The sequence below is a fragment of the Carassius gibelio genome, chromosome A13 (assembly GCF_023724105.1).
Source record: "Carassius gibelio isolate Cgi1373 ecotype wild population from Czech Republic chromosome A13, carGib1.2-hapl.c, whole genome shotgun sequence".
NCBI classification, from domain to species: domain Eukaryota; kingdom Metazoa; phylum Chordata; class Actinopteri; order Cypriniformes; family Cyprinidae; genus Carassius; species Carassius gibelio.
The window spans coordinates 17,836,147-17,848,403 of record NC_068383.1 but is presented as its reverse complement, the minus strand read 5'-3'; the positions used below and the strand labels follow the sequence as shown (position 1 = coordinate 17,848,403).

At 35.3% G+C, this 12,257-nt stretch overlaps 1 protein-coding gene across 7 annotated transcripts in view; it reads right to left on the bottom strand.

The window, feature by feature from the left end:
• The window catches only part of LOC128026359 (solute carrier family 4 member 11), a 73,521-nt gene continuing 61,264 nt past the window's right edge, over positions 1-12,257 (bottom strand). For all 7 annotated transcript variants that reach the window (XM_052613425.1, XM_052613431.1, XM_052613427.1 and 4 more), the window contains 7 exons: positions 7,391-7,616; positions 7,185-7,291; positions 5,485-5,650; positions 4,311-4,484; positions 3,987-4,182; positions 2,857-3,026; positions 1-2,028 (listed from right to left, as the gene is read on the bottom strand). In XM_052613425.1, coding sequence (XP_052469385.1) covers positions 1,962-2,028; positions 2,857-3,026; positions 3,987-4,182; positions 4,311-4,484; positions 5,485-5,650; positions 7,185-7,291; positions 7,391-7,616 — 1,106 coding nt within the window. In that variant the 3' untranslated portion in view covers positions 1-1,961. The remainder of the gene's footprint in view (positions 2,029-2,856; positions 3,027-3,986; positions 4,183-4,310; positions 4,485-5,484; positions 5,651-7,184; positions 7,292-7,390; positions 7,617-12,257) is intronic.

Below are 12,257 nucleotides of genomic sequence, written 5' to 3'. Positions count from 1 at the left end.
TGGGTATCAATATATCTCTTTATTTGGCAATCAGCTTGAAATGATCCTAGATTTCAGTGTATAGCATACCCCTATTAAACCCACACAATCCTTCCAATAAACATGTCTCTTATTTACCATAGTTTTTACATATTGCAGTTTACAAATTTAGCTTATCTGTTTGACAAAATCAGTTCGACAATGGATCTTTTTTATGTGCTATATAAAAATCTACACAGTATACATTCATGATTAGAAAAAAACGAAAACAAAAAAAACAATATTTAAACAGCACAGAACAGAACTCGTCAACATATCCCAGCCCGGTGTGAGCGATCACAAATTAAAGCTGAATACTTCAATATTACAGTAAATACTGAGAGATGTCCAATGACGAACAGGATTACTGAAGGGAGCTTGTTTCTACACCAGAGGTCTGGACTCAAGGAGAATAACTATGATACCGTTACAGGGAAGAGATAGAGAGAAACAGGAATGATGATTACGCAAGTGGAGCGAGATGTTCAAGAGAAAACCAACCTTTTCAACAGTTCATCTAATCTGTCTCTATCTCTCTGAAGCTTAAAGATTTCAATGACAAAAATCAGTCTAGTCTGGTTCTCTGCTTTCTCTAACCTCATTGCCTATGATTAAGTGCATAGGTGCTCGCTTTTTTGCCCACAGTTAGTCAAACCATGTCTTTCTCAGTTTGTGTGCCTTCGTTTATAATGCACTCTCTCTAGGAATGTAACATGGTTTGATGGGTTAAAAACATCAGAGATATCTGCGTCTTCCCATTTCTTTTATTCAGAAAGATTGCGAACAACTATAAACAATTACGAAGTAGGGATATAATGGTACTATACCTTCTTTTGACCATTATTTCCAGTTGCCTTTAATAATAACAGCAAATTACATAATAGTAATACAAATCAAAAGTTGCAATGTCTTAAAAAAGGCATGCCTTCTCTGTTTTAAATATATTGTGATATGGAGAGATAAAGTGTGCGCTTAAGTGCCTTTCTTTTGGGTATTGTTTATAATCATGCCTCTGTTTGTGTGTATGTGTGTGACTGGAGAAGGTACACAGATGTGGAGTCACAGATGTGCAAAGCTTAATGTCGGAGTCCATTCAGCAGTGAGTAAGGTCTGCAGAAATGCTGCTTGATTTTGTCCATTTCCCTGAAACCCCAGCGCTTAGGATACATTCTCTAAACATCAGTGGGTATCCAAACTAGAAGTCCCTTACCTTGAAGGAAAACCCTGTTTAGAAAACTCTAAAATATTGATAGCCTCTAATAATCCGCTATATTGCTATGAGACACAGTTTCCTAAGGTGAGTGTATTCTTTTGGTCCATGCTCACTTCATTATTACTTATTTGCACTGATATGTACCAAAATGCACTGGAAAATCTGCCATTGACAGCTTTTTTACTTGACGTATGAGAGGTTTTGCACTGGGTTTTTGTGTGTGTGTGTGTGTGTGTGTGCGCATCAACGTTCAGCATTAAGAGGTATTGCTACAGGTTCAGTTCAGTCTCTTGTTCAAAACCAGCTGTATTTGTGTCGAGAACACTATGGTCGGAGATGTATTTTAGTCATGGCACAGTTGTTGAGAATACGTGTGATGGTTTCCTACGTCTCAAAGATCAAGTGTTTGTGATGCATGGATACATCAGAATAGAAGGGTGGGGGGGGCTTTGGTGTACTATTCAGATTATGAGAGAAGCATTGACTGTCCAAGGTCAACAGTCAGACAGTGGTCTGTCTTAATACTCTGTTCGGACAGGCATCTTATCTTCCCCCTCTCTTGTTCTGTCTTCATATATCCTTCTTTTCTAATCTCTCTCTAAGTCGTGCAGTGCTTCGTCCGAATGTCTGCTGTTAAACACTAGAATCAGGTTGTTTTTCATCCCAGAGTTTTGCATTTTAGAAATACAATTCCCAGAATCCTTTGCTCAGAGGCTCAGTGTGCATGCGTTCACATGCGCTGTGCATCCATAATGTCCAGGTACTTAGCCTCAATGATCCTCGGCAGAAGACAGTTCCTGAGATGGGGACACAATTACAGCTATGTTAATTACATACAAATAGATAATTAGGAAAATATATAGTTGATTTTTTGTTTTATTAATAAATGCATTTGTATTCAATTATTATAATAATAACAACAAATTAATGAATAATTATTTATTAAGAAATACAATTGTTTATAGTATTACTGAATAGACAACCTTACTGATTCCAAAAAATATATATTAATACATTTTAAACCTTTTTTTTCTTCTCATTTTATTTTAACAAAAGTACTTCAAAACTTTTCTTTTGCTACCAAATCATGTGCTGCAACAAACATGCAGAGATAAAAAATGGCATAAAACAGGACAAGACTGTGTGTCTATGTCATCAAGTCTTTGAAAGTATTAGATTGTTTGACCTTTTTATGCCCAGACAAAGTTAGTTTAGGTTGTAAAGTATTCTGTTTTGTGACTGACCAAAAATATAATAATAATTCACAATATTTGTATTTAAAAATACTTTTGACCTCGGAAATAAAGTACTGGTTCTATTTGTTTTATTATATTAATACTTTATCATTTTGTCTTTTCTCTGTGTCACTCACAAGTATTCACAGTGTAAGGAAAAATATATTGTTACTTGATGTCACACCACATGACATTTTGAAAATCTATGAAAAGCAAATTACTACAGTCATTTCTGAGAACGATTGTTTCTCTCCTCTATCATGAACAAGCCACATCATGTGAAGCATAGTTCATCTTTCTGTAGTATGACCTTTAACAAACACCATTTATTACACATGCATGTGCACAGCAACACAAACAGACCGGAGCTAAAGACATTTCAGTTCTCACCTGATGGGTATGAGGATAAACATTAGCAGAGGAAAGATCATTTTCATATACGGGAGAGGGTACATCCCAAACGCACACAGAAAAAGTAGCTGCACCATCTGAAGGAAAGTGAAGTAATGGATCTTCCTCTGCGGCACCTTGCGGATGTAGTGAGCGGGGGGGTAGGACGTCTGAGAAAGAGAGATAAAGAAAAGAAAGACAGAATTGGTTACAGCTATCATAATGCAGATAATTCAAACCGTATACCCCTCAACATCTTGACTGATGGGACTACGATGGGTTAAATATGGACATTTCATACACACCTGGTCACATACACGAGTTCCATAATACAGACAGAAATATGATCTATTGCCAGGCTATATGTAAATGAATGAAGATCATGTCCATGATTATACTGGGCAGATTTTTACTTTACTACTTAATATATAGTATATAATACAATAATATGTAGTATATAATATTTATGCTTTCAAAAAGTTAAAACACAATACTGTTCAAAGTTTTTTTTTTTAAAGAATTCTTCTTCTAAGAAATTAATAATTTTATTCAGCAAGGTATTTATAAAGACATTTATGATGTTATAATTATACGAGATTTCTGGAGCAGCAAATCAGCTTATTATTTTTGAAAGATCATGTGACACTGAAGACTGGAGTAATGAAGCTTAGCCATCAAATGTATGAATTACATTTTTAAAAAATTAAAATGCAAACTGTTATTTTAAATTACAATAACATTTCAGAATATTACTGTTTAATAAATGCAGCCATACTGAGCATACAATGTATTATATTAAATTAGATTTAATATTATTTTATGTTATGCTTAAACTTATATTAACTTAATTGTTAATAAAAATAGGTTTTATAGGTTAATAGTTAATTAAAAAATCTCACACCACCTCATGATCCATCACACACGCATCATGGAGGACATTTACGCCTGGGTAAAAATGCCCAAAGTTCCAGCCACAAAATGCATCAGTGACATCTCCATCTATGTCAGGCAGAGGGCGCTCCGTTGCTTTATTTGAGTGCACCGCTCTCTCTTCTGTGTTCTTATTTGTACAGTACCTTTGACTTTTATTTGCCTTTGTTTTCATCAAAGACACACATGCGCACACTTACTTGTTCTTTGAGTAGCAGAGCCATGCGGTCGCACATTTGATTGCCGTCAATGGAGGTGAGAGCGATGTAGAGGAAGAGCCCATAGAGCACAGGCTTAGGAATCCACTGCAGGGGCACCGGCAGCAGAAACAAGCTCACGCCTATCAGGATGTTAGCCACGAGCGAGGTCACCCGTGTCTCCTTCACACTCACTATACTACACACACGCACACGTACACACACAAAGGAGTCATTTAAAACCAAGCCCACTGTGCCAATAGCTACTATAATGTTTTGTGCTTCACAGATTGATAGTGAGTGTAATTGTTTGTGGTGTGTGCTCACGTCTCGTAGAGGTGTCCTCCCTCCACTCGTTCCTCCACGATGGCTAGCTGTCTGACGTGCAGAGTGGAGTGCGGGAACGCAGCATGCATCCATGGTAAGCCCAGCACAGACATCAAAATATTAATCAAGCCAGACAGAGTCAGGTCCCAGTGATACGCCGTGCCCTTCTGTAACCTGTAGCACACACACAGTGACGACTTAACAGTGTTCAACGGTGGTGCCCTACTCTAAGACCACCGCACAATCTGACCCAGTGTCCTACTGAGGTACCAAGGGACCAGTTTCCAGCAATGCATCATTTTTATGTCCATGCTGAAAGCCAATCATAATATATTTGATGTTTAATATGCAGCTAGGTATCATTGGGCTGAATGTTGTCATGCTATAACCTGAAATACTGTTCAAAAATTTGAGGTCAGTATGTTTTTTTTATGTTTTATTAATACTCCTATTTGGCAAGGATGCAACTGATCAAAAGTGACAGTAAAGGCATTTATAATGTCAATTTTCTTTTCCTTTTTTTCTGAGCACCAAATCAGCACATTATATATATATATATATATATATATATATATATATATATATATATATATATATATATATATATATATATATATATATATATATATTAAAAAAAGTTATTTTAAATGGCAATGATATTTCACAACATTTGTGTAAAATCAGTACATTAGTGTGTGGATATTGGACCCAAAAGCTAAGACAATTATGTGTACTCTGTTCAGTGCCTTATTAGAACAAAAAAATAAATAAATGCATACAGTTTAGTCATGAAAATATGTTCATTAATATTATTTTAAATGACATATCACTTTATACAATCGAAGTCAGAGGGTCAAATTAAACACTTCCCTTCCGTTTGAATTTTTGCTAACTTTCTTAACCTTTAAATACGGTAATGATAATGTACAGAAAGACTAGGTTGTGTTGCTCACTTGTTGCTCTTTGGAAATAAATGAGTGTAGAATGCAATAAATCACTGTCAGTGTAAACACTCCTCAACATGAAATAGGCTGCTTATAATTTATCACATTGTGCCTGGTTGGGTTAATCTTTAAGTTAAATTCATTTGAATAATCTGTATTTTTACTTGTATGAGTGGCGAGATGTTTTCAAAACAAAAGTCTAGCTGAAACTAATTTCAAAAGAGGTGTACCTGTTTTCGGGTGCATTTGTGAGAGAAACGACGATGTTCTGGTCGATGAAGATGAGGAGAAACAGGAGGAAGCCCAGACCCATTGCACTCAGGACACTCGCTCCGCTCAGCTTATCCAGCGGGGCTATTTGAAACACCGGACCTTCATGGAAGTTAAACACCGGCACTAGAAGAGAACAAATAACAGAGTGAACCTCAGCTCACAAACCATTACAGATCCTCTGCACAGTGGGATCTCCATCATGTCACTTCACAATACTGAAAAGGGATTTCTACTGCGGGAAAATGGCCATAGAAAAAAAAAAAAAAACACAGCCAAAAAGGGCACAACCAAGTTGTCCAAAGCCTGATAGCATTACTTGGAACATATTACCTGGAAGAAAACATTGGGGAGGATATGAAATAAAATACAAATAGATTTGGGGAATATTTATATAGCACAACACTACTGCAAAGATTTGGGCTGTTTGGCCTTTTCCTGAGAGGTTGTGATTTGATCTAATTTGATAATATGAGCCTCTTGACTGCAGTATTGGAGCACTCAGTGAACGTTTAAAGAGCCTGAGGTAAGAAGTAAAATCTCACTCTGATAACCAAAACTCCCACACCAAAATGATGACAGAGGAGTTGGAGAAATAATGTAGTGATAGTCAGAGTGACTGGCTCTTCTGTAATGCTCTGGCAGTAAGAGAGGGAGTGTGTGTGTGTGTGTGTGTGTGTGTGTGCGTGCGTGCATGTGTGTGTTGGTAGGGCCGTACAATTTGGCAAGCCTTCCTGGACTCAAATTGAGCCAAAATTTAACTGATTCTCAGTACAGAATCTTCTCTGCTATGCTCGCATGTCATTTTAAAATTGCTGTTTAAATGCTGAATTTTGACACAAAGATAATCCCCCAATATGATTCAAATTTACATAAAGCAGTTTTATTATTATGAGTGTTTCGATTTTCTTTTGCTTAAATTATACCATAAATGAGCCCACTTTCTTCACCTTGATTTAAATACTATTATTATGATCAAAACATAAAACATTAATACTGAATGACTAATATGAAGTGAAATAATTTAATGAATACAAAAAATCAAATGCAAATGATAAAGAATGATTTTTCATGTCAAATAAAAATAACAATAGCATTAATAATTCATACTGATAAAGAGATAAAAAATATAATCAATATAAAAACTAATCAAATATAAATAATATAAAAATTACAGTTTTGTGTCAAAAAAATATAAAATACCAACAAAACACTAATCACAAATATTAGTTAAATGAGAAATAATATAAATAATTATACAATAAATATTAAAATAATATAAAGAAACATGTTTTGACAAAACAAAAACAAAAACACTAAACTTTTTTTTTTAAATGAGAATATAAAAAATATGATATAATTAACTGAAAAAATATATAGTTAATAATAAAAAATTTATACAAATGCAAATAACAAAAATAACTCATGCCAGAAAATATTCAATATAGTGTTCTGGTAAAAAAAAAAAAAATACAAAATAAAAAAAGAAAATAATAATAATTGAGTAGTTTTTTTTTTTTTTTGGGCCGGGCACTTGTCCAATGTTGTGGATCTAAATGCTCAATCATCAAATGGAGAACAGTATTGAAGAGTTGTAATGTTTGCATATTTATACATTAGTTCCGGTGTGTGTGCGACATGAACACATATAGTGACTCACAGGCAATGTCGTTGAAGACGTATGATCCCACATAAGAGAAGACAAGCACTGAGATAGGCAGAGCACAGTCGGACAGAATCTCTCTCATCTTCACATGCAGAAACGGACTGCCAGGAAAAATGAAAGATGGGGGTGTCAAAACAGTCTTGTATCACTCTTTAAAATCCCCATCAGTGTGTGTGTGTGAGACTGGGAGGGCTCCTCACCTCCTCCTGAACTGGTACAGTGTGTATCCCACCCACAGTGTGCCCAGCATGAGGAGGAGACAGAGAAGAGGCCGTGCCCGTGTGCACAGAATGAAGGATTCTGGGAGGGACACGGGGCCTGTCTCTGTCAGGTTCAGTTCCCCTGAATATAGACTTCCACTGATGCGATTCAGCTCTGCTGCACTCCCATTGGCCAAAGTGGGAGCATGGTAGTACTCTTGAAAGACTGGAACAGAGATATCAACATAGAGTATCACTATTTTTAAACTGTAAGAATAGGTTAAAATGAATGCATAGTATACAGTATGCAGGCTTGACAATAAGGACTGCCCGATGACCCGGAGCCAGCATGAAAGGATGTACGGGACAGCTGACAAACTTGACACTGCTCTGATATTTGTTTGTGATGTTGCATGTAATTTATTGAATTGTTCACTTGTCTTTAATAATCTTTGAACTTTCTATTTGTTAGGTTAGTAGTTTTTGCTGCAGAAATTGGAATTTAGAAGAGTAAAATGTAACTAAATTTAAAAAAAGGTGCCATTGTCCTGGCAAGACTGCTTAAAAAACAACAACAACAACAACAACAACTGTATATTATAGTCTAAAATATATGTTTACTGTATGTATTGTATTGCAAATGTCAGACTTTCAAAGTGTAAAACTTTTTTTGTGCACTCTTTTTTGAAGAATTGAGTTTTTGTAGAATCTTGTTTACTGCTAACAGCATCAACCGATGCTTTCTGTTGATCATTGTTATGACCACTACTAAAAAATAATTAACCACTAAATATTTTTTGTTTCAAATAATTACACCTTATTTATTCATGATTGCAATAGTTAAAAAAATATTAATTATAATTTATTTGTTATATAATTTATATTATTTTATTTGACCTTTCTAAGAAAAAAAAGGAGCAATTGTACTGGTAAGACTGCATAAAAAGTACAGTCTAAAATCGTCTTATACGTTTGTTGTGTGAATTGCGTAAACTTTTTGAAGTTGTCAGCATGAATGGATTCCAAAGCGTAACATTTTCGCTGCGCCACATCTTTATTGAATAATTGGTTTAAACGATCACAATTATTGACAGAATTTTTGTGGAATCTTGTTTACTGCCAATAACATCAGCCAAAGCTTTCTGCTGATAACACATGTGCTTGGTTTCAGTTCATTTTTGAGATGTCTTTATTGAATGGCCTGTTTCGCATCACAGCAGAACATTTTAGAGGAAGTGGGGTCAAGACTCTAATTTGGCCATTGTGAAGTGCTGAATTTCTTTTGTTTGAAGCGTTCTGTTGTGGATTAACTGCTGTGTTTTGGATCATTGTCATGTTGAATGACCCAACTTCTTTTGAGTTTCTGATCACAAACAGACGCTCTGACATTCTGCTTCTGATATAACTAGGAATGTGTTGGTCCCTGAGGCAGCAAAACAGCCCCATATCATTACACTCGCTCCGCAATCCATAACAGCCACAATGATGCTTTGGCAATGTTATGGAGAGTTTTATGTTCTTTTCACTTATTTTAGGTATATATATATATATATATATATATATATATATATATATATATATATATATATATATATATATATATATATATATATATAAAAAATAATAATAATTTAAAAATATTAATATATAATATTTAAAAATAGTAATATAAAAATAGTTTCTTATCAGAGTTTTTTTATCAAGCTGTTTTCCGATGATTCAATCTGATCTCATCTCATAAACAACTATCAAAGTGCAAATGTCACCACTCTCAAAGAGCATTATGTTGGTCACTACTGAAATTTATTTTAATAATAATAATATATATTTTTTTACAATTATTATTACTATGGCTAGCTGTCTGACATGCAGAGTGGAGTGCGGGAACGCAGCAAATTTAAATAAATAAAGTTTTTGTCCTGAAAACATTTTAGTTATTTTTCTTTGTGTCTTCTGGCTTATGTGGCCTTATTGCATATTTAGTAATTTAAAAAACAAATTCAAAAATAATTCAAAAGCAAACACATTATGTTACTTTAATTTTGTGGTTTTTGTTGTGCACTACTGATTAAATTTGTTAAATAATTAGTTATTTGTACAGTATATATTTATTAGTGCTAGGCAATGATTAATCGCATCCGAAATAAAATATTTTGTTTACATAGTATATATTTGTATACTGTGTATATTTATTATATATACATATATATTGTATACAGATGCATCTCAATAAATTATGTCGTGGAAAAGTTAATTTATTTCAGTAATTGAACTCAAATTGTGAAACTCGTGTATTAAATAAACTCAATGCACACAGACTGCAGTGGTTTAAGTCTTTGGTTCTTTTAATTGTGATGATTTTGGCTCACATTTAACAAAAGCCCACCAATTCACTATCTCAACAAATTAGAATATGGTGACATGCTAATCAGCTAATCAACTCAAAACACCTGCAAAGGTTTCCTGAGTCTTCAAAATGGTTTCTCAGTTTGGTTCACTAGGCTACACAATGGGTGTAGGGTAAGACTGCTGATCTGACAGTTGTCCAGAAGACAATCATTGAAACCCTTCACAAGGAGGGTAAGCCACAAACATTCATTGCCAAAGAAGCTAACTGTTCACAGAGTGCTGTATCCAAGCATGTAAACAGAAAGTTGAGTGGAAGGAAAAAGTGTGGAAGAGAAAGATGCACAACCAACCGAGAGAACCGCAGCCTTATGAGGATTGTCAAGCAAAATCGATTAGAGATTTTGAGTGAACCTCACAAGTAATAGACTGAGGCTGGGGTCAATGCATACAGACGTGACATGGTGGATCTTGGCTACAATTGTTTTATTCCTCTTGTTAAACCACTCCTGAACCACAGACAATGTCAGAGGCCTCTTACCTAAGTAGAAGAAGAACTGGGCTGTTGCCATTGGTCCAAAGTCCTCTTTTCAGATGAAAGCAAGTTTTGTATTTTATTTAGAAACCAAGGTCCTAGAGTCTGGAGGAAGGGTGGAGAAGCCCATAGCCCAAGTCCAGGGTTAAGTTTTCACAGTCTGTGATGATTTGGGGTGCAATGTCATCTGCTGGTGTTGGTCCATTGTGTTTTTTAAAACCAAAGTCACTGCACCCGTTTACCAAGAAATTTTGGAGCACTTCATGCTTCCTTCTGCTGACTCGCTTTTTGAAGATGGTGGTTTCATTTTCCAGCAGGATTTGGCACTTGCCCACACTGTCAAAAGCACCAAAAGTTGGTTAAATGACCATGGTGTTAGTGTGCTTGTCTGGCCAGAAAACTCCCCAAACCTGAACTCCAGAGAGAGTCTATGGAGTATTGTCAAGAGGAAAAAGAGAAACAAGAGACCGAACAATGCAGATGAGCTGAAGGCTACTGTTAAAGAAACCTGGGCTTCCACACCACCTCAGCAGTCCACAAACTGATCACCTCCATACCACACTGAATTGAGGCAGTAATTAAAGCAAAAGAAGCCCCTACCAAGTATTCAGTACATGTACGGTAAATGAACATACTTTCCAGAAGGCCAAAAAGTCTCTAAAAATGTTTTTATTTTTTTATTATTGGTCTTATGAAATATTCTAATTTGTTGAGATCATAAATTGGTGGGTTTTTGTTGAATCTGAGCCAAAATCATCACAATTTAAAGAACCAAAGACTTAAACCACTGCAGTCTGTGTGCACTGAATTTATTTAAAACACGAGTTTCACAATTCTTAAATCGATTTTTGCTTGACAATCCTCATAAGGCTGCGGTTCTCTTGATTGGTTGTGCATCTTTTTCTTCCACACTTTTTCCTTCCACTCAACTTTCTGTTAACATGCTTGGATACAGCACTCTGTGAACAGTTAGCTTCTTTGGAAATGAATGTTTGTGGCTTACCCTCCTTGTGAAGGGTTTCAATGATTGTCTTCTGGACAACTGTAATACAGCAGTCTTCCCCATGATTGTGTAGCCTAGTGAACCAAACTGAGAGACCTTTTGAAGGCTCAGGAAACCTTTACATGTGTTTTGAGTTGGTTAGCTAATTAGCATGTCACCATATTCTAATTTGTTGAGATAGTGAATTGGTGGGTTTTTATTAAATGTGAGCCAAAATCATCACAATTAAAAGAACCAAAGACTTATACTACTTGAGTCTGTGTGAATTGAAATTATTTAATACACGAGTTTCACAATTTGAGTTGAAATAATGTTTGTTTTTATTTTACAGGCAAATGGTGATCGTTTTCTATTTATTGAAGCTGTTTCAGCACACCTCAGACTGGCTTCATCTTCTAGGAAGCACAGCAATGCTGAACTGATAGTGCTAATCTGCCTGACTATATGCATAAATCTTCCAAAATCCTTCACAAACATTGAGTTTCATGAGTTCTTCTTTTGACGTTTCCTGAAGTCCTTTTTGATCAGACTAGATTGCTATTGAGCTCAATTTTTGTTGAGGAACAAGTAGCATGCTGCTTTCCATTCAGCATGGCAGGTCAAACCAACTGAGTCCAATTACCTTCTTTTCAAAAGGTTATTATAGTAGAGGTTATCTTGATTGTTTAACACATTTGTTCAATAAAGACATGGCACTGCAAAATGCTTGTGTGTGCCTTTCTAAAAAAGGCCAGTCACATGGGGAAGCTGTCACATAACAATATTTTTAAATAAATCTTTTAACTGTAAGGTTTTAAATGTTCAATAGGGTTGAGCGAGTTAACACGTTATCATCGTGACACACTCTATTGTGATGGGTGCCGTGATTGTACAGGTCTCTGAAAGGAAGGTGCCTGTTATAATGTTATGATCAAGGCTCTGTAGTCAGAGCAAAACTTGTTTTTCTATAACAAACTATAACATATTTTCTATAAAAAACGTAA